We start from the raw sequence: 25,464 nt of genomic DNA, 5'->3' as shown, positions 1-25,464 counted from the left end.
ACTGTGGCCAAGCTGGCCAACAATGGCCACTCGCCTGATGAGACCCTCAGTGGTAACGAGCAGCACATCACAGAGGGCACCTCTCCCAATCAGCTAGCAGCATCTTCAGTTACTCTTGATGGGCCAAGAGGATGCCCCAGACACAGCTGTGGGCAGAGACAAGGTGGATTTTGTCCCTGCACTGGGGTGGGCCCCCTGAGTGTGCCAGGAAGCAGCTCCTGGGAACAGGCATGAGTGGGGAGAGGGAGGGGCTGAGTGCTGGCAGGTGGAGCAGCAGCACAGGTCAGAGCCTGTGTGTCCAGGCTGGACATAGGGGGAGAGTGTCTGGGGAGTGTGGGATGCCCATGGGAGGACTGTCCGAGCGCTGCCTGTTGGTGCTGGGAGCAGCAGGCTGGGCCAGCCAGTGAGCAGGGCAGCCATGGGGCTGGGCAGAGGGTGCAGGATGCAGGCAGGGCTGTTGGATGGGCAGAGGGGCTGTGCCAGTACTGGAGAGAGCCAGGAATGCCCTCAGCTGACGGCACTTAAGGACTGAGGAGCCCTGTGGGGAGGATGTAGGTGATGGTGAAGGCAGCACCTTGTCCAGGGCAGGGTGTGCAAATGAGAATGCCCCAGGCCCATCCAGTGTGCTGGGAAGGAGGCCCTGGGTCCTGTGCCGTGCCAGGCTGGGCTCCAGCAGCTGGCTGGGAGCAATCCCCAGGGCCACAGCTGCTGCACAGCCTCTGCCAGGAGCCTGGGACCTCTGACAACACAGCTAAGGGAAAGTCTCTTTTCTTCCTCCACAGCCATGGCTTTGCAGGAGGACACACGAGAGGAGGATGCAAAGGCACAGCTCCTGGCAGAGGCATTTCAGGAGGAAGGACTGGATGCTGAATACTGGCTGCCCAAAATGTCAGAGATCCTGGGAGTCAAGTGCAGAGAAGCCCTGCAATATCTGAGATATGTGGAGTATCTCAAGCTGGAGTGCGAAGTACAGCACCCCTGGGAGAAAAAGGCACTACAGAAACTCCTGAAAATAAGAGACAACAAAACAACTTCTAAAGAGCTGCAGAAGCATCACTTGGAGAAGACAAGGGAGAGACATGAAGTGGCCAAACAAGCCCTGCGTGATCTGACAGAAATGCTTAACAGCCACAGCCACAGCCAGGATGCTCTGAAGGAGAAAGAAGAATCTCTGTGGCAAGCCATGGAGATTCCCAAAGAGTTCTGGCCACAGCCAAAGCAACCCTTGGCAGAAATGCTGGAGAGCATCCAGAAGCAGCTGGAGCAGCAGGAGTTGTCAGCTGGCAGCAGGGAGAACATCTCTGACACAGAGGTGCTGAGGCATGCGTCGGGGGGACTGGCCCTGCAGGGCATCTACAGAACCAGCAGAACTGAAGATGTGCTGGCAAAGCGAGAGCAGCTCCTCAGGGTTCCTGAGGGATTCCAGCTGGCTGCTCCAGAGCAAGGATCTCTGCTTGAGAGGAAGGAGTTCTCCTCTTCTGTGGCAGAATGCACTTTCATCAAGTCCATGGAGCAGCTGGGCTTCAGCATCAGTGTTTCAGCCAAAGCCGTGTCCTGGGGAATTAATCTGGGAGAGGGTGTAGGTCACAGCAGCTCCTCGCAGTCACAGGACACCCACCAGTCCCACTCTGAGCAGAGCTACTTTTGCGCCACCAAGTACCAGTACATCCCTCTGGCCTCCTGCTACTTCCCAAGGCATCAGCTTCGCCTCTCGGATGCAGCTCTGCGGGAGCTGCAAGATATGGAGCAGCTTTTGAGCTGCAGTGGGGAAAAAGACAAACTCACCCTGTTGAAGATGTGTGAGAGTTTCTTCAGCAGGTTTGGGTCCCATGTAAACCAGGGTCCCATCCACTTTGGGGGGATATTCTGGTGGAAGGCATCTACAGAAGGATTCAGAGCTGAGCAGCAGGAAGAGATGAAGCAACATACCTCTGAAGCATTGAACACCTTTGTCAGGGCCAGCTATGGTGACTTTGGGGACACTATAGGCGGGGCCATGGATATTTCCAAATGCAGCTCACAGGCATCTGTCCGGGGAAGAGCCAGAGAAAGTTCCCACACAGACATTCAGCTCTACGTGGTCAACACAGGGGGCCCATCAGACACAACTTCTTTTCCTCAGTGGAAAAAGGGGCTCACGTCTGATAAAACAACGTGGTGCGTTATCGACCGTGGCTTTGAGCTGATCCCAGTGTGGGAGGTGATCCTGTGCAATCACAGCAGGGATTTTCAGTCTGTTGGTCAGATGAGCAGAGCCCTCAGGGCTGCGTATAAAGCGCTGACCAATCAGAGCGTCGACATCGCTTTTGGACAGGAACTGGACAGTGCAGTTCAACAGGCGAGAGATTTCATGGAGATTGTGAAGACCTGGGAGGTGATGGTGGATGAAGAGAAGCTGCTCATGCTGATGGAACTAAAAGAGGATCTGAATGCAAAAACCAAGAACTATAGTGTGTGGATCAGTGAGTGCCTGTCAAAAAAAGCCCTGCAGGACTTCCTGGTGAACACTGTGCGGAGTTGCCAGGAGTCACCTCCAGAAAAAAACACCTCTAGCAAGGTAATGTTGAGCAGCCTCCTGGATCCTCATATCTACTCTGTCAAGGACTTCCCTGAGGCTTCCTTCATTATGCAATGGATCTTCCAGACTGAACACAGGCTTCCCAAATCTCCCAAAGTCTCTGAGCTTGAAGATCTCATCAAAACACTGCAGCAAATGATGGAACACATCCGTGCTGTGACCTATGCCCCAGAAAGCTCTGCTTCTGCTGTTCATGAAGCAAAGATAGAAGCCACCCTGACCACCAGCCTCTCCATTTATTCCTTACTCCAGTCACTCCAGGAAAGGGCTCAGAAGGACATGGAAGTCCTGGTGCTCTTGATTGTGACCAGCATGGGGTACCAGGTGGAAAGCAGCACTTTTCCATACCTCCTTGGACACCCAGAAATTCAGTACATGGCCAAGGAAATGGAAGCGGCACATGAGGAGTATGTGAACCTGAAGGAGCAAGATGCCAACAGAGCTGAGGCGTCCCTTCTGCTGCTGGGTCTGACTGTGACACCTGAAAGTCAAGAGCTGTCTCCTGAGCAGAAGAGGGAGCGTTTAGTTTTCATGGAAGATCACATGAAAGGCTTGTGGTCCACACGGATCAAGAATCTCCTCCAAAACCACAGTGCAGGCACAGACTGGGAGAGGCTGGAACAGGACTTGCGTTCCTTGGTCAGAGGGTGCTTGGATGAGAAATTAGATGAGCAGAGGATGCAGAACATTCCAAGAGACCTGGAAGACACTTTTCCAACACCTGAGTCCCCCAGTCAATCCCAATCCAAGTCAGATGGCAGCGAATCCGAAGCAAATGAAGCCACTGCAAACCAGGAGTTCCTCCAGTTGCTCCAGCGCCTTGGACTTGAAAGTCACTATCCAAGAAAAATGGGGATGGGATATTTCCACACCATCAGCAAGACATCTCTGCAGGACAGCCAGCCCAGCCAGGACAAGGAACTGCTGTTTCACTTCTTGCAAAAGCTGTTAACCATGGATTACCACGTGAGGTACCTGACTTGCTGGGATGAGAGCAACCCAAGACTTACTCAACTGCCAGAAACCACAGAACAAGAGCAGGAACTCTCAGATTCATTTGAATACCTTCTTGGTGTTTTGAAGGAAGTAGCCCCTGAACCCACAGGCAGGAACAGCCATGTGCACCCCATGGACGTGCAGATGGCCATTTTCCATTGCGCTGATGACTTCCTGAGACAGACCCTTGCAACCAAGCTGGCGTTCTGCCAACTGGCGCTGCCTCTGCTGGTGCCCAACCCATGCACTTCACACATCGAGTTCCCACTCTTTGCCCTCAGCCAAATCCAAAGGAGCTGGAAAGAGTTGGAGCAGTCAGGAAAGCAGGCTGCAATCAACAGTTACAACAACAAACTCATGTCTCAGGCACAGACACCCATTGTGTCCTTCATCCGCATTGGCAGCTCAGCCTCCTCTTCCAAGTCTCAGCTCCTGAACGCTCTGCTGAGCAAACGCAAACATGACACTTTCTTCCACCGCCACTGCAGAGGCAGCACCAGAGAGTGTTTGCTGATGAAAGGGGTGGTGGAGATCGCCTGGTACTGCCCCCGAGGAAGCCCTGATGACACCTTTGAGTGCTGCGTGGCTTTCTGTAACCTGCATGGAGACGCCAGGGATCATGGAGCACAGCTGCAGTTCCTGCAGGAGATATCTGCTGTCAATGTGGCTCTTGTCTCTGAGTTGGAGCACATGGACGACAGGGGGAAAAAGCTTCTGCAGGGCCTGCTGCAGTCACAAAGGCCTTTGGTTTGTCTTCTCACAGAAAAGGAGAATGTTGCAGCTGGACGACCCAGCAAAATGATAACAATAGGAATGAAGAACAGAAATGAAGCAGAACTGGTGGACCAGCTGACCAAAACTATCAAGGATCTCCTGGAAAAGTCTAATCCACATTTTAGCCTGGAAACCTGCCTGGATAAAGCTCGCCAGCATGGATTCTTAGTGGATGCAGATGAACCTGCATGTGTGACAGCCAAAGCAAAGGCAAAGGAGCTGGTGGACCTTCTGAAGAAAGAGAAACTGTCCAAGATCAAATCCCAGCTGCTGCCCCTTCAAGGTAAACTGTGGTACCAGTGGTGCAAGAAGGACAAAGAACTCACTCGCTTGCAGGAAAAGGGGAAAAAGAGCATCGAGCACCATCGCAGCGAAATTGAAAATGAGAAGAAAGCAATAAGAAGAAAACAACTTGAGCAAGCTTTCCCACTAAACCCACTGATTAAATCACTCCTTGGCTTTCTCAAGGCACAACCAGCAGACACCAAGAAATACTTCCTGCACTGGATGAAGGTCTTTATGGATGACCTGTCCTGTGGCCACCTTGAAGAACTGAGGAGAGATTATCACAAGTTGTGGTTGGAAATCCTGGCAAGAAAGAAAAGCAGTGAGAAAACCAATCTGAACACTGAGTTGCTGGGTTTCTTGGATGCTCTCTCTGATGAAATCAATGATTCCTCCATCGGCCTGGAGCACCTTATGCGAGAGGTAGGGCAGATTTATGAAGCTCTGGAAGTAATGAACTCAGAGAATGAGTATTTTGTCATTCTGCCTGAGATTGCAGCAGATCTGATGGTTTCAGGGTATCCTGTGGAGCTGATGGATGGGGATGCTTCTTATCTGCCCTTGCGCTGGGTGGGAGCAATCTTGGACAGCTTAATTGAGAGGCTGGGGGACAAACGAGTGTTTGTGCTCTCCGTGCTCGGCATCCAGAGCACAGGCAAGTCAACCCTGCTGAATGCCATGTTTGGTCTGCAGTTCAACGTCAGCGCGGGGAGATGCACCCGCGGAGCCTTTATGCAGCTCATCCCAGTGGGGGAGGAGCTGCAGCAAGAGGTGGGCTTTGATTTTGTGCTGGTGGTTGACACAGAGGGACTTCGTGCCATGGAGATGGCCAATAAACAATCCCTGAACCATGACAATGAGCTGGCCACCTTTGTCATTGGCATTGGCAACATGACTGTGATCAATATCTTTGGAGAAAATCCATCAGAAATGCAAGATGTTCTCCAGATCGCTGTGCAGGCTTTCCTGAGGATGAAGAAAGTCAATCTTTCCCCAAGCTGCCTCTTTGTCCACCAAAATGTGGGAGAAGCAACTGCCAAGGAGCAGAACATGGAAGGACAACGGCGTTTGCAGGAAAAGCTGAATGAAATGACGGTGGCAGCTGCCCAGCAGGAATTCTGTGACATCTCCTCCTTCAGTGATGTCATTGGCTTTGATGTGAACACCCACATTCACTACTTTGCTCACCTGTGGGAAGGAAACCCCCCAATGGCACCACCGAACCCCACCTACAGCCAGAACGTCCAGCAACTAAAGAGCAAAATCCTCCAGGCTGCCCAGAAGGAGTCACAGGGCAGCATTTTGAGGCTCTCGAGCCTGAAAGTTCGTATTGGTGACCTCTGGAATGCTTTGGTCAATGAAAACTTTGTTTTCAGCTTCAAGAATTCCCTGGAGATTGCTGCATACAGGAGACTGGAAACTGCCTTTAGTCAGTGGACCTGGAGGCTGAGGAGTCACATCTTAGATGTGCAAATGAGACTGGAGAACAAAATTCGGAATGAGGACTTACAGAATGTCACCAGAGAACACCTTGAAAGGCAGGTGCAAGAGATAAGTGATGCCATTGAGAAAGAAGTGGAAAAGTTCTTTGGGGAAGACAAAGACCGTGAGACACTGGTCCAGTGGAAATCAGGCACAGAGCTGAAGCTGAAAGAACTAAAAGAGACTCTTCTTCTTGAAACGAAAAAGAAATGTGAGAATCTTATTGAGCTACAGAAGGAGCAGAGTAAACTGGATGCAAGGAAGTTGGAATATGAAGATGAGCTCCTGAGAAGGAGTAGGGAGTTGGCTCTGACTGTGGAAGGAAAGAGCCTCAGTGAGAGAGAACTGAGAGACAACTTTACCTCTGTCTGGAACAAGTGGATTGCCGAAGTCTCCTGTGCTGCTCGTCCTCTGGAAAAGGTGGATATTGATGTGGAAATTGAAGATGTCCTTTTAGAGAGCTTTAAGGAGCCGGATTTCTATGCACGGATCACATCATTTCCCAAAGGCAGAGGATTTTCTTTTGATCCAGAGAAACATGTGATGAAGAAAAAAAGTTATCGCATCTTCTCTCGGAGCGTTTCCAATGCTGATGTGATCAAGTTTCAGCACATCACAGAGAACATCATAGCATCTGTGAAGGAAAACATTGATAAGAAGGAAATGGAGAAAAGGGATTACAGTAGAAATTTTATTCATGAAATACTCAATGAAGTACAGGAAGGTGTCAACTCTGTCCCCAGGAATGCAACCTGGACTTTTAATAAAGACTACAGCATAGATTTATCTCTGTATCTGTGCAAAATGGCAGCAGGAAGGTTTAAAGCCATGCACGAAGCGTTCCGAAAGGCAAATGACCCAGTCATGTACCTGAAGAGCAAGAGAGAAGATTTCTTCCAGTGTTTCCAGATTTCCTGCCAAGGGGCCACTTCAATCACAACTTTTGTTGTTTTTCTTTGTGACAAGATTGCCCCAGCTCTTCGCAGGGCAGTCTATGAGAGAACAGCTAAAGTCATTGCTGATGACATGCAGGGCAAATTCCCAGATTTCAGTGGCAACAGAGCTAATCTAGATGTTTGCATCCTGAGATACTTGGCAGAACATGAAAAATTTGAGTATTTCATTGATTACCTTAATTTTCCAAAACAGTTTTTTCAAACATACATTAAAAAACAAGTTCAGAGCTACTGTTTAGATGGGAGTGGGAGGCTGGGGATGTTTTTCGATTCCTCCCTTAATCTTCTCTATGGAAACATTCTGTCTGCTGTTTCTTTATCAACCCAAATTGTCAAAGACAGAAAAGACAGAGAGGATAAAATCTCTCTGTGGCTGGATAATTTTTGCAGTAAACTGACAGAGGTGATCAACTTGCCCAGAAGTGACCTGAAGGGCATTGAGCACCAGGAGGTCACAGACATTGAGTTCCTGAACAATGTCATGGCAGAAGCTCTGGATGACCTGAAGGACAAGCTCAGGAAAGAATTGGCTGATGCTGATTTGAGCTCATTTCCAAGGCAGCCTCACACTATCCTAGCAGAACAGTTTTCAGGGTGCTGGGAACAATGTCCCTTTTGCGGGGCAGTCTGCACAAATACCATGCAGGAACACGATGGAGACCATCAGGTGGTCTTCCATCGCCCAGAAGCTTTGAGTGGATGGATGTGGGAGGAAACAGACAGCCTGGTCATTGATATTTGTTCCAACTCTGTTATAAGTGATTGCACATTCAGAGTTGCTAGCGGCAAATATATCCCCTGCAAGAAATACCGTGATGCAGGACCTCCTTATTCCACTTGGAAAATTCTTCCTGATCCATCCATGCAGGTCTACTGGAAATGGTTTGTGTGTCATTTCAGGACAGAGCTGGAAGCTTTGTACAATCGGAAATTTCAGGGTAAAGGAGAAATCCCTGAGGCATGGCAGAGAGTTACCAAGCAGCAAGCACTGTCCGAGCTGGACAAGCATTAGGCCATGTCCATGGGAAGGAAGAACCACAAGAGCTTTGCAGTTTAGAAGAACTTTGTAGCAGGCTCTACACAAAATGTGGTTTCAACGATGACACAACAAGCGACATGCAGACAATGGTATCTAATTGCTCCCAAATTTGGTGAAATAAGGCGAATTACTGTGGCCAGTGCTCTGCACATACCTCGCTTCATGATAAAGCCAGAATGCTCTTGCCTTCTTGCCATAAACATTTCCCTCTGCTTTGTCCCAGAGCCAAACCAAAACCCCTTCCCTGGGGCGATTGGCCATGTGGCCAAGCCTGAGCCCAAGGGCCAGGGGAAGAGCAAAGGCAGCAATCTAAGCACCCAGTGGATCAGCTGCTCTGAGACAACAAGGGACAGTGCCCCAAAGGCAGTTTTCCTGCAGCAAGGAAGTGTCCTGCTCAGAGAAAGGGCTGCAGGACCTGAGGGCAGCTCCGTGTTGGATACAAGCTGGGCTGCTTGGCTTTTGGGCATCATCCTTCCCTCCCTCACTGCAGCCTCCTCGATCAACTGAGGCTGTTCTCCCAGCAGGAGCTGTTGTGTCTCTGGGCTCAGGAAAGCAGTGACACGACAGCCCCAGGGCCCAGGCAGTGCTTTCACTGCCTGTCTCAGAGGTGCTCTGCATGTGTCCAGGGCAGCCATTCCTGCTCAGCTGCCTGGGGCTGCTGCCCTTCCCTGCAGCCCTCAGCCCTGGCAGGAGCTGCTCCTGCCCTTGGCCTGGCTGCTGAGCAACAGCCTTTGGAATAGCCCATGTGGAGAATCCCATCTCCCAGCACCTTCTGCAGCAGCTCTCGGGGCAGTGCTGGTGCTGTCCAGGCAGGCTGGTGGCATTGGAGCTGTGCTCTGGAGAAGGTGGCAGCAGCTGGCACTGCCCCAGGGAGGTGTGAGGGTTTTGCTGTGCAGGTGCTGCAATGCCACTGGCCATGCGAGGGCCAAGGCCTCCTGGAGAGCTGGCTGGAGGGCTGCTTCAGCCTCATCCCCTGCACGCTCTGCTAATAAAGGAGTTGATTTGGACCATGCTGCTCTGTGTCTCCTTTATATTCAGGGAAGCCACAGCTGGGGGTGACTCGAGCTCTGTGCAGTGCAGACAGGCAGGGGACACGGGGGTGGCACTAAGGGGAGGGGTGTGGCAACAGAGGCTCTGCTCCATTCACAGTCTCTGCTCCAGGAGCAGCTTCACCATCTGCAGAGACAGCAGAGAGGGCAGGACGCCCCAAACCACAACATCCAGGGAAACCAATGTGAGTGGCAGGTGCCAAGGGAGGCAGCAGTGGGAACCAAGCCTGGCCTGTCACACACACGGAGGGGTGAGAAGGTTGATCCCAGTGAAATTCTTTGCTCTGGAGCTGCTCAGCTGGGAACCTGCAGGACAAAAGGGGAACAGGCCCAAACTCTGCCAAGCTGAGCCCTGGCCTGGCAGACCTGGAGCCAGTGAGAGGAGCCCGAGCTGGACCGTGTGAGTGTGTGCTGCAAGGGCTGAGTGCCAGGGCCTGGGGACACCTGGGCTGGCAGGGGATTTGGGCTAGTTCTTGGGGCCAGACTGGGAGTGGAATTGGCCCTGGCTAAGGTGTCACCTCCTGGCCTGAGCGGCATGGCTGTGCTGCTATTGGAGTGGAGGTGTCCCAGTTATGGTTTTAGGCTTCTCTGTGTATTTTTCCCATTATCATAATGAAGATCTTGCAGAGGGGAATAATGGATAGCCAGCAATTAACTGACAGAAAGAAGTAGCTAATAGCCCTCACATGCCAACTGAATCTCTTGGAGAGAGGAGGGGAATAAAGGGTTTAGCAGTTTTGGCTCGTGGTGTTCTTTTGCTCTGGGACTGAAGGCTGCCCGGCGCTGCCACACGGCGTCTCCTGGAGTCACACTGCCTTGCCCTGGACTTTCTGTGCCCCAGCTCAGCACTTCTGAGTTCTGAGTCGCATTCTGCCTGCCCCTGCTTGTGTCTGCTGCTCACGATGGATTCCCAGCACCCCTACACTGACTCAGACCTCTGCCTCTGCCAGCCCTGGCACCTGCTGCCACCCACATGAGTGTGCAGGAACCTCCTGAAAGGAGGAGCACCCTCCTCTTCCCCTCTCATGCTGATACCAGCCCAGACCACCCAGGGAAATTCCAAGCTCACATCAGACCCCGCTGGCAGTGTGACAGTCACTGCAGCCTTTGCCCTGCTGTGGTCATAACTATAAGACATAGCACTTAGAGGGTTATAAGCTTCTGTTGTTGTGGTGTTGTTTGTTCTGTTTTGTTCTATGTATTTTCTAGTAAAGAATTGTTATTCCTTCTACATTTTTTTTCTGAAAGCCTCACCATTTCAAAGTTATAAGAATTTGGGGGGGGGCATCTTCTTTCTATTCCAGGAAGGTTCCTGCCTTCCTTTGCAAGCATTTGTCTTTTAAACCAAGACAAGCTATAAAATAGAATATAAATATTAAGAGACTGGTTCCCATAAGGAACTTAACCTCAAGAAAAGGCTAATAGATCCCAAAAGAATGACCCCCCCCTTGTCAGAGGACTTCCAGAGTCCCCAAAACCCATGGGTGTTCAGCTCCAAGGTCAAATAGTAAGCCTCACAAATGGGGAAAGAGCTGTTGCCACCCCAGAAGGGCCTATAACCCCTGATCATAGTCACAGAGAACATAAAATCTGGGCCTGGGGAGAAGTGACAGAAGAATTGATTAATTATAGCAGAAAATACGGTCCAGAGCCTCCCAGTAAAACTGATTCCAAAGGACTCCAACATGTGAATGGAAAAGATCATTTCCCCCAATACCCAAAAAGGTGGTATTTTCCCCTGGACAGGGAGGACGAGTTAACATGAGGGATGAACACAGAAGAAAATAAATTATTTTTGGATTATGGGTTTGCAAAAGGGGAACCCAAAACCTGTTATGGATGATCAGCCTAGTGATAAAGTGGAGTTATTATTGAAAGGGTGGCTAACAAAGGAGGGATTATCTGAAGTTGCTGTCCCTGCTATAGCGCCTCCCTTGGAAGATCCACAAAAAGAAAAGGAGGCAGGAAATCCTTTCCTTCATCCCCAGTAGGTGTGCCAGGGCACAAAGGCTGGCTTTTTATCAGAATGCTCACTAAAAACTCAAAAGGAGATTTACTAATAACTTGTGCTATTGGTCCCTATAAAGTCCCCATAATTTTTTTCACAGATACTGGGGTGAAAGTCAAAGTCAAAGACACTTCGTCATGGATTGTTTTGCCCTCATGCAAGTGTATATTTGTAGGGGATGCTTTTGGGTACCCACAACCCCAAATGACAGCTAAAGTGAAATGTTGGTTAGTGGGGAAGGAAATGCAATTGAAATCCTAATGGTTTTGGGAGAATTTCCAGTGAATCTATTGGGAACTGATCAAGGGGTTCATGAAATAAGGAACCACATTGACCACGGTGTATGCACTGCCTTACTTGAGTCTGCTGAGCAGAGTTTACAGCCTTATGATACCAGTAAACTTATCCTTTATTTTTTACATGACCAATGTAATTTCTCCAATGTACTGAGGTACACATTGGGCCAAAAAGAAGAGAGGGGTTTGGATAGACTGGAAAGCCACTCCCATGGTGCATGGAGCTCACCAAATCTGGAGCCATCCCTCTAATGCACTCCATAGTTTATCATTATAACAAAAGTCCTGTAACTTCACATGCTCAAAGAAAATTTAATAAACACACACCCAATTTTATTTTAACAAAAACATGCCCAATGAGTAATTTTGTCATGCATCAAACCCCCAAATCCGGTCACTGAAGATAGTGAAGGTGAACTCGGGCCAGAAAAAAAAATTCTTTGAGGAACACAGCAGGACCAAGCCATGTTACTTTGATCCGCAGTGGGATCCACTACTGTCATGGTTCTGACTCTGCCAAACCCCAGGCACTCAGGGCAGCTGCTCACTCCTTCTCTCCCCTGCCACAGCTGGGCAGAGGAGAGGAAAAAAATTAACAAGTGATCATGAGTCGAGGTAGAGGAGAAAACACTTCAAGGCTAAAACAGGCTCAACTTAGCTGCAAAGTGATTTTATTACTAACAGAGTCCGAGGAGTATAATGACGAGTAAAATAAGGCCGTAAAGACATCATTCTTGCCCCAACCCCTCCCTCCTTCCCACCCACAGCACAGCAGGACAGGGTATGGGGGTTTGGGTCAATGCATCACTGAGATCTCCCGCTGCTCAGGGAGAGGAGTTCTTCCCCTGCTTTGCTGTGGCGTTCCTCCCACAGGAGACGGTTCTCCGTGAACCACTCCAGGGTGGGTCCATCTCACAAAGCAGCAGCACACACCGTCTGCTGCAACCTGAACTCCTCCCACGGGCAGACAGTCCTCAAAACTGCTGTGGTGTGGGGTCCGTTGTTCACGGGGTGCAGACCTCCAAGGGCTGTTCCATCTTGGGAGCAAAGCCTCTCTCTCCATGAGGTCTCCCACCGGACTGCAGCCTCCTCCAGGCATCCACCCACTCCAGTGTGGACACCCCTCCATGGGCTGTGAGTAGATCTCTGCATGCCCTGTGGACCCCATGGGCTGCAGGGGCACTTTCATCGCGGCGAGAGGGAACTCACGGCAGTCTCAATATGAGATATAAAGTAAGCTCCATTTTATTTCACCAAACGAGAAACTTATATACTGTTACAGAAGTTACTATTCATAGATACACACACACCTGCAGTCTGTTCTCACACATTCAGGGATCCTCCTGTTAACTCCCTTATTCTTTTCTCATAACACTTCTGACTCCCTAATCTTTCTCATGACGTTCTTCCCACAGAACATTCTCAGGCAAACAAACCACTGTAGCTTGTTGGAATTTTACTGAGGCCTGACCATGCTGAAGCCTTGCTTAGGCCTGCTCAGTTAGCATGAGTTTTGCTGGAAAACTGCGTTTTCCAACAGGGCACAAATTCTCCACCATAGTCTTCATCACAGCCTGCAGAGGCATTTCGTCTCCAGTGCCTGGAGCACCTCCTCCCCCTTCTTCTCCAGTCACTTTGGGGTTTCTATGTTGTCCCCTCACATATTCTCACCTCCTCCTCCTTCTCTGGCTAGAAAAAACTGTGTGTGCACTTCGTTTTGATTTCTTCTTAAATATGTCATCACAGAGGTGTAACCAACCTTTCCAATTGGGCCAGGCTTGGCCAGCGGCATGTCCATCATCTTCAGAGCCATCAGAGATTGGCTCTGGTGGACATAGTGAAGCTTCCAGAAGCTTCTCACAGAAGCTATCTTTGTAGCTCCCCCACTACTAAAAACTGGGCCAAACAAAACCAACACGACTGTTTAATCCATTATACACATCAGAGCAATGTGAAGCCAATGATGCTATAGCTCTCAACACCCACTCGTGTGTGCAGCTCCCCAGTATAACAAATACAGTGCCTATGACTGAAGTAATTTAATGTGGGCATGGTCCGGAAAAACATCATTCGTCTTGTATGCAGAACCTAAATTTGTAGAGCCTAAATTTACAGTATCCCAACCAGAGAGCAGCCCTTTATTCAATTGCTCAAAGATTATAAGATGTAAAGAAGGACCAGGAGATCCTCCAGAAATGTGTTTTTTGTCCCAGGTCCAAACATTAATATGGGACATCCCTCAAAAGGCTGGAAAAATCAAGATGAGCACTAGAGCTCACATCTGATTAACCAATGTTGAAACCTGATCATCCATTACCCAATCCAAGGTGCCTTATTAAATAATGAGGCATAAATCACCATTCTTGATTTTAAAGATAAAACCCATTGTAAAGAAGCCAAGTACTCAGTTCCCTTAGGAATGGCCTGGGAGTGCTCCAATGGAAAATTTTATTCACACCTATCTCTGTGTTGGAAGTCAGGATTTTTTCCTTTTGTTTTTCTTTCTCTCTGGGAATTTTGTCCCATATCTTGCCTAACAGACAGTAACAACTGATATTTAAGAGACAAAAGAAATGGCTGAGGTTGGGGGAAAGGTGCTGCTGGCTACTCTCTTAGCTGAGGGATTTTCTCTTGGGCAGGGCAGACATACCACGAGATTTTGGCTGGGAGGTGAGGGGCTGGGCTCAGCTTGTTGCTCTCTCTTGCTCTTGGGATAGAAAGGAATGGTCAAACTGCTGCTTAGTGCAGGAAGAATTCACTGCCACTGCAGAGTCCAGCCTGTTACCGCTCTCTTCCTTACTGTGGGTGAGCTTTGCTCGTAAGAGCAGCCATTGAACTGGGATCTTATTAACACCTGATGTGACTGGAAAAGACTCTCACCATCTACTCAGGTGCTTCAGCAGAAAACCCAGGACCCCCACCCCCTCCTCCTTCCTGAAGGGCATGTCTCCCCAGCTGCATGGGGCAGCTGCTATGGAGAAGCCCAGCTGCTGCTGCCAAGCCCCGCTGCTTTGAGCTTTTTTGGTACATTTTAACACAACACACCAGGTCGGCCCAGCCCCCTGCAGCTCCTACTAGGGCTGTGGAGCTCCTGCTGCATGTGGTTTGTCAACCCGGGTGTGCCCACCTCTGCCATTTCCAGCATGCAGCTTCCGAGGTCTCCTGCTGCAGCCCATTCAGTTTCCCAAGTGGCACTGAGACTGGCTGCTTCCCATGAGTTTGCAAAAGAAAACCCCTTTTCTCTGTCTCTTCCTCTGGCTGAGTCACCATTAACCACGTGAAGATGTGGTTGAGCTCTCACCACAGCGCCCCCTGCAGCCGCGGGGGAATCATTGCACCTGCCCTGCTCAACTGGGAGCACAGCGCCCCTGCTGGCTGTGACTGTAACAACACCAAAGGGGAAAGTGTTGACAGCCAAGAGAAGGCTGTGGTTGGGTTACTGGTTTTTGTGTGTAGTTGCTGCCATTGTAGTTTGTTTGCCTTGTTATCCATATATATATTAGTAAAGAACTGTTATTCCTTTTCTCATATCTTTGAATGAAAGCTCCTTAATTTCAAAGTTATTATACTTTGGAAAGAAGAGGGTCATATTCACTATTCCAAGGGAAGTTCCTGCCTTCCTTGGCAGAAACCTGTCTTTCAAACTGAGACACTCTGAAATCAGAGAATGCTTGACTGAGGTGCAGAGTCAGAATCTCCTATGTCTGTTGCAAGTGCATCTTCAATTTTGCTAAAGTATCCAAAAGACACAATTATAGTAGCATCCCTTCCTCAGAAGCAACACGAAGATCAAAATGGTAAATTCTGAATTATTATACCACTTGATAAACAACAGCACTAATGCTTGAAAACATTTTCACCCCCTCAGCTACTCTAAAAAGGCATCAGTTTGTATCAGAAAACATTACTTGGAAATTACATTTGCCAAGCAACTGGACACAACATGTGTTTGGAGAGCTAAACACCCATGTCCAGCATACCTCCAAACTGGCGTTACAAAATAGATTAGCTCTAGATATGTTGTTGTTGAAAGAACAAGGTGTATGTGGAATGTTACAATTGTCTGAAACAGAATGTTGTAAAATTATTGACAATGACTCATCCTCCATCAAGGAGGCAGGAATTAAAATGAGAGAAATAAGTGATCGTACAGGAGAATTGTCTCAATCTATGCAACCACAAGTCTGGTTTGATGAATTAGATCGTGGATCATGGATTGCTACCATCCTGAAGTCTTTAGGACTTACCTGATGGAGAAAAGGGTTGGTACAAATTTGAACAGCAAGGGCAACCAGATTTGTATATGTAATTATTGGCATTGGGCTGGTTAAATGTATGATAATGGGCTTGCGAAACTCGCTTTCCCCCTCTGTTCCTGTGTCTACCAAAAATCTATTTCTTTGTTCCTCAGCTTTAGTGCAACCAGGGGTTCAGCTGGGATCATTCCCAGGTCCTCTTCATGCCTCATCCAAAATCATCTATTTGACTGCCTGCGGAGTGGGCTCTAACATGGAAGGATTCATTCTCTCTGCCTGCAGGCATTCCTGATTCCCTGTTTCCTTGCAAATAGCACATTGATCTTTTCCTAATGGTTGTAATTGAAAACCTCCTCAACCTGCTCTGCCTCTTCCCCAATAACTCCTCTCTCTCCTTTGGGACCCATCAGAGCAGCCATGAGTTTTCCATCTTTACCTTCCCAAGCTAACTCTCTGTCTCTGTTATTATATAATTTCCATGCAGTTTCTACCAATTTATTTATGTTTCTGGAGTCTTCTGCCCTCAGTCTCTATAACTTCCTTATTGTGTCTGGAGCCAATTGTCCCATAATTATGGCTGCCATTTGTAACACATCTCCTCTGTCAGGATCCACGCTAGCAAATTTCCCATCTGTATCCATTAATCATTGATTAATCATTAATCAAATTGGAAGGAGACTCATGCTTTCCTTGGATTACTTGATACAATTCTGACATAATTATAGGCTTTGGAATTGCATGTTTCATACAAAAAATGATTAATCTCTGATACATGCTCAAAAGATCCCTGTGTTGGTAGGGATCCAGTCTTGGATCAGCAGCTGGAAAACATTGATCTGATGTTCCTGGTTGTGCATTTTGGGCATGATCTTGTTCTGCCTCTTCCTTACCTTTGCTACCACTGTTGTCTTCTCATCTATATTCAGCTGCTTATCTGAAGCAACTGGAGTATCATTCCAGTTGGGATCCTGGGTACTTACAATGGTCTCAAAGACCTTACCTGCCTTGTTGGGATTTGCCTTGTAAAGGTCAAGTCCCAAAGAGGTGAAGTCCCTGCCATGTATTTCCAGGACTTCAACTTGGTTACTGAAAGAGGCCATGACTGGTCCATCTGCACCTAGTGCCCACCTGAGAGGGGCTTGAATTGCTCCCCTTCTCCTCATTCTTTTTCTCTCCTCCTCAGCATATTCTTCCTGCCACTGGACTAAATTCTTCTACGCTTTGTGGGGAAGATGTTTTGCAAGGAAAAGCTGTCAGCCACAACAACCTGTTTGTGAAACAGCAGCTGGGGGTGTCACAGAGCCCTGATGCAGCTCCCCCTTCCCCTTTATTGTACACTGCCAAAAACTGACTTCTAGAGAGTGTCCCCAGGATTAATGAAGTGAGCCAGAGAATCCTGGAATGGTCCCATTCCACTGCCTACCATGGGCAGGGACACCTTCCACTATTCCATATTGCTCCAAGCCCTGTCCAACCTGGTCTTGGACACTTCCAGAAATGGAACAGCCACAGCTTCTCTGGGAATTCCATCCCAGGCCCTCCCCACCCTCACAGGGAAGGATTTCTTGCCAATATCCCATCTATCCCTGCCCTCTGGCAGTGGGAAGCCATTCCCATTGTCATGTCCTCCCAGGCCCCTGTCCATAGTGCCTCTCCAGCTTATTTTACCTCTACATACATCCAACTATCACAGTTTGCAATATTATTATCAGCAATCAGTTGTATCCCAGTGCTCATGTGATACTAATTAATTACAGCAGTAGTCAAATAATTATAGCAGCAATTATAAATACTTAAATTAATAGCTGCAGTCAATAGCAATAAAAATTACATTAATATTATACTGATTCTAGCAGCAGTCAATAGCAATCAAAATTAATACCAGCAGTCATCAATAGCAGCAACCAAATGAACATTATATTATGCATAACCAAAATTTTATCACTGCTGAAACAAATTTATACATGATGTAACACTAAGGAAACTTATGAAAGATGACTTTATACAGAAAAATATATCTATAATAGTGATGCTGTGCTCCCTCTGCTGCTTTCCCTGATGGAGCACCAGCCCCGGTAATGGCTGAGTGCCTCACCTGCCCTCCAGGTACCAGCACAGCAGTTCAGGGTCACAGGTCTGTGCAATAGCTGAGGGTTGAGTGTGGGTCAACTCAAACCACGTCTGGGGCGGAAATTGGGCTCTATCTCAAATCATCTGACTACAAAACTGTGGTTCCACATTCACACTCTGTTGCAATGAAAAGCGTGACTTCCTGTAATTGCCCCTCTGCCTCTAGAAAGGGGAAGCCGCACCCAGGTAAGAGCCAGGGCAGTATAAAGAGGGGCTGTGCTGAGCTTCTTACAGCCTGGGAGCTGCGTGGCACGGAGGGAGACGGTAGGAGCTTGGGATGAGCTGTGGGGCTGGGAGCAGCAGGGAGAGGGATCTTGTTGGGCTCCTGCTTCCTGTTCCAGGTGTTTTGCCATGGCTGGGGAGATGGCAGGGCAGGACAAGAGGGGTGTGAGGGCAGTGGGCGGGTGGTGTCTGCTGTGAGCATGGGCTGCAGGAAGCCACCTTTGCTGGCAGCTGCTTCGGGGGAGCTCAGGGGAGCTGTGTGTGCTGTGGGGGCTGAGCTGGGAGGGGGGCTGGGGGTAGAGGGGTGGGAGCAGGAGTGGCGTAGGAAGGAGGAGGGATGTGGGGGGATGGAGGGGCAGAGTGAAGTTTGCAGATGTGCAAAGCCTGGCACAAGAGCAGCCAGTGGAGCTGATGGGAATGGAGGGAGCTGCTCTTCCTTTGTGGCACATGTGGTTGGTGGCAGTGAAAAGGGAGGGTATCCAGGAGGAGCCTCTGAGGTGCCACTAAGTCAGAGGGAGAGTAGCCCTGCTGTCTGACCATGGTGACATCAGCATTGGCCTCATGGATCACACCTGTGGTTCCAGAGAGCTCGGAACCCCAGCTGTGCCAGGGCCCAGGGCATTCAAGGAACATCCAGAGCCTAACGAAAGCCCACGGGACTGGAGAGGGGATTTCACTCAGGCCCATCCCTTGGCTCCAGGCATGATTCCATGAAAATCAGTTGCTTCTCCTGGCGCCTTGTCACGCTCCGAGCATGGCCCTGAGAACAGTGGGAACAGTGGGATGGTGCAGGGAGGTGATGGTCACAGGACACCAAGAGCAGATCAGAGACACAGTGAGGGACTGGAAGCCAAGGCCTGCACTCCTGGGAACACTGGGAAATGTTCCTGTGCCATGGGTGTGCACACACAGGATGTGCATCTGTGTGTGTCTGTGTGTGCTTCCACATGTGAATGTGTGTGTCTCTGTGTGCTTTCACATGTGCGCGTGCGTGCGTGCGTGCGTGCGTGTGTGTGTGTGTGTGTGTGTGTGTGTGTACAGGGGGAGGGTGTGCTCTGCCCCACTGCTGGCTCTGTGCTGGGTCCTCAGATTGCTCCAACACCTGGGAACATCCCATTCCTGCTGTTCTTCCTCTCATCCCTCCCACCAATACCAAAGGCATTTCTCTCCTGCCCTGGGGCTTCCTGCTCCAGGGGGTCCAACAGCCTTGTGCTGGTGGTGACAGAAGAGGAAGTCTTGCACACCCCCAGAGCATCAGCCTCACTCTTCTACCCCAAAAGCAGAGAGACATTTTGGGAGCAGCCTGGCCATGTGTCGTGGCACTCAGATCCTGGGTGCAGGCACCATCTGTGCCCTCTTTCCACGTTGGAAAACACAGTGGGAGCTGCTGGTGGCAGTCCCCGGGCAGAGGGACTCGACCTCATTGTCCCCCAGGTGTTACTAATGGATCCTCTGTGGGTTTGCTGGGATGGCTCTGTCTGCAGGAGCTGTGCTGGGGGTCCCTGTTTCCCATCTTCCTTCTTTTGACCTTGCTGCAGCCCAGGGAATTTCCCCCAGCCTGCAGGAGTTCAGGGGATGTTTCCTGATGGGTGTGAAGGTTGTCTCTGGTGTCCCTGGGTTGTTCAGAGCATGGAGCTGATGTGATTGCTCCAACAAGCAGCATCCCCCATCCCTCCCCTGCTCAAAGCTGGGGGTGCTCACCTGCAGAAGAGAAGGCTCCAGGGATACCTCAGAGCCCCTTCTAGTGCCTAAAGGGATTCCAGGTGAGCTGCAGAGGGGCTTCAGACAAGGGCCTGGAGGGACAGGATAAGGAGGAATGGCTTCCCACTGCCAGAGGGCAGGGATAGATGGGATATTGGGAAGGAGTTCTTTCTTGGGAGGATAGTGAGGCCCTGGTAAATTTTGCTCAGTTCTGGCATTCCATGATCTTGGCTAAGGGGTGCAGGGCTGCAGCCAGGTGCCCCAGGCTCTGCCCATCTCCTTTTGCCTTTCATGGAATCATAGAATCATTAGGGTTTGAAAAGACCTCCAATGTCATTGAGTCCCTATTCTCACCAAACAACTTTTCACCCCAAACCAGACAGCAGCCATACAGTTGCACTTTCAGAGTACTGCAGGAAAACACGTGATTTAGAGGAAAGCAGGAGCTGCACCCCGACTGGACCTATAAAACGGGAAGCAGGTCTCCCACAAAAGATCTGGGGACAGGATGGGCTGTGCTGGACTTCTCCCAGCCTGGGAACTGTGGGGCACGGAGGGAGACGGTAGGAGATTGGGATGAGCTTCTTCCCAAGAGGGGAAGGGAGCAATATCTTGTTGGGCTCCTGCTTCCTGTTCCAGGTGTTTTGCCATGGCTGGGGAGATGGCAGGGCAGGAGAAGAGGGGTGTGAGGGCAGCGGGTGGGTGGTGTCTGCTCTGAGCATGGGCTGCAGGAAGCCACCTTTGCTGGCAGCTGCTTTGGGAGAGCTCAGGGGAGCTGTGTGTGCTGTGGGGGCTGAGCTGGGAGGGGGGCTGGGGGCAGAGGGGTGGGAGTAGGAGTGGGGGGGAAGGAGGAGGGATGCAGGGGAATGGAGGGGCAGAGTGAAGTCTGCAGAGGCGCAAAACTGGCACGAGAGCTGACTGCGGGGTGGCTGGGATGGAGAGAGCTGCTTTTCCTGTGTGACACATGTGGGTGGTGGCAGTGAAAAGGGAGGGTATCCAGGAGGAGCCCCCGAGGTGCCACTGAGTCAGAGGGAGAGCAGCACTGCTGTCCAACTGTGGTGGCACTGGCATTGGCCACATGGATCACACCTGTGGCTCCAGAGAGCTCAGACTCCCACCTGTGCCATGGCCCAGGGCATTCAAAGAACATCTAGACACCATTGAAAGCCCAAGGGACTGGAGAGGGTTTTTCACTCAGGCCCATCCCTTGGCTCCAGGCATGATTCCATGAAAATCACTCACTTCTCCTGGACCCTTGCCAGGCTGCTAGCATGGCCCTGAGAGCAGGGGTAACAGTGGGATGGTGCAGATAGGTGACGGCCACAGGACACCAAGAGCAGTTCAGAGGCACAGTGAGGGGCTGGAATCCCAGGCCTGCACTCCTGAGAACACTGGGAAATGTTCCTGTGCCAGTGGTGTGCACATGTGTATGCACACAGGATGTGCATGTGTGCGCCTGTGTGTGCTTTCACATGTGCATGTGTGTATGTGTGCAGGGGGGAGGGTGTGCCCTGCCCCACTGCTGGCTCTGTGCTGGGTCCTCAGATTGCTCCAACACCTGGGAACATCCCATTCCTGCTGTTCTTCCTCTCATCCCTCCCACCCAAACCCAGGGCATTTCTCTCCTGCCCTGGGGCTTCCTGCTCCAGGGGGTCCAACAGCCTTGTGCTGGTGCTGAGGGAGGAGGAACTCCTACACACCCCCAGAGCATCAGCCTCACTCTTCTCCACCAAAAGCAGAGGGACATTTTGGGAGCAGCCTGGCCATGTGTCGTGGCACTCAGATCCTGGGTGCAGGCACCATCTGTGCCCTCTTTCCGTGTTGGAAAACACAGTGGGAGCTGCTGGTGGCAGTCCCCGAGCAGAGGGACTCGACCTCATTGTCCCCCAGGTGTTACTAATGGATCCTCTGTGGGTTTGCTGGGATGGCTCTGTCTGCAGGAGCTGTGCTGGGGGTCCCTGTTTCCCACCTTCCTTCCTTTGGCCTTGCTGCAGCCCAGGGAATTTCCCCCAGCCTGCAGGAGCTCAGAGAATGTTTCGTGATGAGTGTGGATGTTGTCTCTGGTCTCCCTGGGTTGTCCAGATCATGGAGCTGATGTGATTGTTTCAACAAGCAGCATCCCCCATCCCTCCCCTGCTCAAAGCTGCGGGTGCTCGGCTGGAGAAGAGAAGGCTCCAGGGATGCCTGTGAGCCCCTTCCCGTGCTTAAAGGGGTTCCAGGTGAGCTTGAGAGGGATTTTGGACAAGGGTCTGGAGGGACAGGATAAGGAGGAATGGCTTCCCACTGCCAGAGGGCAGGGATAGATCAGATATTGGGAAGGAATTCTTCCTTGGGAGGATGGTGAGGCCCTGGCACAGTTTGCCCAGTTCTGGCATTCCATGATCTTGGCTAAGGGGAGTGAGGTGATTGGTTTCTATCCACCAGGCCCAGGCTCTGGACATCTCCTTGTGCCTTTCATGGGATCATAGAATCATTAGGGTTGAAAAAGACCTCCAATGTCATTGAGTTCCCATTCTCACTAAACAACTTTTCACCCCAAACCAGGCAGCAGCCACCCAGTTTCACTTCAACACTCTTGCAGGAAAACACGTGATTTAGAGGAAAGCAAGGGTTCTTCCCACACTGCTCCTATCAAAGGGGAAGCAGGTCCCCCACAAAAGATCCGGGGACAGGATGGGCTGTGCTGGGCTTCTCCCAGCCCGGGGGCTGTGGGGATGGAGGGAGATGGTAGGAGCTTGGCATGAGCTGAGGGGCTGGGAGGCGGGAGCAGCAGGGAGAGGGATGTTGTTGGGCTCCTGCTTCCTGTTCCAGGTGTTTTGCCATGGCTGGGGAGATGGCAGGGCAGGAGAAGAGGTGTGTGAGGGCAGCAGGCAGGTATTGTCTGCTCTGAGTGTGGGCTGCAGGAAGCCACCTTTGCTGGCAGCTGCTTTTGGGGAGCTCAGGGGAGCTGTGTGTGCTGTGGGGGCTGAGCTGGGAGGGGGGTCCAGGAATTTGGCATGGCCTTGGCAGAACAACGGTCTGTGTCAATTAGTGGAATTCCTATGGAATTTATGGTTCCTCCCATTGCTTTTTTCACCTATTGGTATCTGGCGTTATCTTCCAGCAGACTCACAGTTGGTTTATAAAGACATCTTCCTCTCATTTCTTTCAATCCCTCCACATCTTATCTTCTCAGTAATTGTTTTTACAAACATTTATTATCATTGACTTAATTTTCTCTTCCTGGGTCTTTTTTGATTATTTGCAGTGACATAATTTTCGGTCCTTTTTTAGCCATTTCTAGATCAACAGGCATAGCTACTACCTGCATCCCCTTGATCACATGCTGAATGCGTTGCACTAAGCAAGGTGTCATGCATGGTAAAAAGATTAGAGTTGCTATGACAAATAAGAGGGAAAAAAAGCATTTGTTTAACGCACTGTCCACCAGGTAACCATGAAACCTTGTCCCATTCCCATCCTTTCCATGTTCAGACTGGTACATGAGCTAACTTTCTCATTGTTTTTGTCATTTGTTTCACCACTTTCCCATTGTCATCTACTTGCAGACAACAGGTTGAGTCATTGAATTTTCCAGATCTTCCCCATTCTGCTGCTAAGAGGTAATACAGAACCATCTGATGTTGGAATATTGCATTCCTCGTTTGAGTGGATCGGTCAGCAAGAAGGTCAAGAGCTTTAGCTGTCTGGTTGGTTGTTATTTCAAAGACAGCTTGTAACCTAATTATCTGGTTCAAATTATAAATGGGTTCTCTGGCACATGATATTAATTTGTTTGTATTTGAAGCAGTTGATCCATAGTGTTGTATGATTCACTGTCATGGCCATTCATCTTCTCCCAATTTTTGGGTGCTCCCTCCAGCCTGGGATGCATCAACTGACCACTTTTTTCCTAAACAGATCATCATATACCTTGATTCCTAATTGATTTCCCTTAAGTTGTGCCAGCAAAAAGAATGGTCTAATATACCCTACATAACTTATTCCTCACCAGTTTGGAGGTAATGGGTGGTAAGCATGTTGGCCACAAATCCCATAACGCCCTTTCACAGCCCAGGTTCCATTGGCAAATGGGCCTTCCCAATTTTCATCATCAATTGGTGGGTCAAAATACAGCTTCCTTCCTGGGACTAGCAGTCCTCCAACAATAGTTGCCCTACCACAAGAGTCACAATATTTCCATTTCCAAGCTACAACATGAGGTTTCCACCTACAGTTACATCCCAGATCTGTTTTATTAGATCAAGTTCTGTTCCAGTGTTGCCACTTCCACTGATAGTCATTGACAACATGTGTCCTACCTGTGGAATTATCTCAGGGGTAGCTTATAAATGATTGATCAAAACAACCCATCCTTCCCCACTGCTTTACAGCCTCCAAAATCACTTTGGTAATTAGTAGAGGAACACCTTACCCATCTACCATTAGTGAGCATAATGTGTTTGATTCCATCTGCCTCAATACTTGGAGCAATCGTAAGGAGGGCAGTTGGGGGACCAACAATCTAAACCCAAAGATAAAGTCCAGTCCCAAACACTTTTTCCCACGTATACACCCCCTGTTCTATTTAGAAAATAAATGCTTTTTTCAGAAGAGTGAAGTCACCATGGACTTCTTCCTCATCCCAAAATCCTGTTCCGTTATGGACTTCATTCAGGGTGCTGACCCGCCATTTAGGTTCAACCAGGCTAGCCACCCATGGCCAGTCTTCAGATCCTCCTTGCTCTCCACAGACCCAACAATTTCTATCACTAGCTTCAAAAGGTGTTTCTTTATTTCCTCATTCATTCTTTCTACCGAATCGAACTCTGGGGGTGCCATGGGGTATGGAGGTTCCATTGTATGCCTAAAGAAGCCATGACCCCTTGAAGGATCTTTTCTGTGAAATTAATTCTCCTATCTGAGTCTATTGCTTCCACAATCCCATATCTTGGGATTATTTTTTCAAAAAATACTTTAATAACCGATTAGTTGCTGAAACAGTTGGGAATGCTTCTGGCTACCCTGTTGGCTGACCTACCATTACCAGAAGATATTTAAACCTTGCTACTCAGGGCTTTTCAGTAAAATCCTCCTGGCATTTTTTAAAGGAACATACAGCCCAAGGCCTCCCTCTCCTGGCAGTTTTCTTTGTAACCCTGTTACTGGCTTTAGCACAAATCAAACAACCTTCAATAGCTTGCATTGCCAGGGTAAAATGACCCTCTGCAGTGTACATTTTGAGGAAGACTTCTGCCAATCCCTGAGAGCCCCAATGATTCCCTTCATGGAGTGTTTTTAATATTTGTAAGGCCAGAACTTTTAGTATCCACTGTTTGCCATCCTTTGTAAACCAATTATCCCCTCTTTTCTCTGCCCCACTATTATTAATTATCTCAAGCTCCTGTTGTGGAAAGTACAGTTTCTTTGGCAGTGGTAGGGCTGCAGGGAGTATCTTAAGGGATTTCTGGCAACCAGTCAGCTTTCCGAGCCTCTCCATCAGATAATTGGTTACCTATTGCTTCTTTTGAGCACCCTGCCTGGTGTCCTCTAATGTGGATTATTGCTACCCCTTTTGGTAAATTCACCACCTCTAACAGGTGAGAAATTAGGCTTTCGTGAGCTAGCATTTTTCCCCTGCAGGTTAATAAAGCTCTTTCTTCCCATAATTTCCCAAATGTACATATCACTCCATATGCATACTTAAAATCAG

General features: G+C 49.5%; 2 protein-coding genes across 7 annotated transcripts in view; both read left to right on the top strand.

Moving 5' to 3' along the window:
* The window catches only part of LOC146440546 (interferon-induced very large GTPase 1-like), a 45,104-nt gene extending 35,987 nt beyond the window's left edge, over positions 1 to 9,117 (top strand). For all 5 annotated transcript variants that reach the window (XM_085057233.1, XM_085057231.1, XM_085057232.1 and 2 more), the window contains one exon: positions 783 to 9,117. In XM_085057233.1, coding sequence (XP_084913359.1) covers positions 785 to 8,083 — 7,299 coding nt within the window. In that variant the 5' untranslated portion in view covers positions 783 to 784 and the 3' untranslated portion in view covers positions 8,084 to 9,117. The remainder of the gene's footprint in view (positions 1 to 782) is intronic.
* The window catches only part of LOC146440545 (interferon-induced very large GTPase 1-like), an 82,420-nt gene that overhangs the window by 39,490 nt on the left and 17,466 nt on the right, over positions 1 to 25,464 (top strand). The gene's annotated exons all lie outside the window — the stretch shown is intronic.

This window comes from Lichenostomus cassidix, chromosome 3 (assembly GCF_008360975.1).
Source record: "Lichenostomus cassidix isolate B80296 chromosome 3, HeHo_3.0, whole genome shotgun sequence".
NCBI classification, from domain to species: Eukaryota; Metazoa; Chordata; class Aves; order Passeriformes; family Meliphagidae; genus Lichenostomus; species Lichenostomus cassidix.
This window is presented reverse-complemented; position numbering and strand designations above follow the sequence as displayed.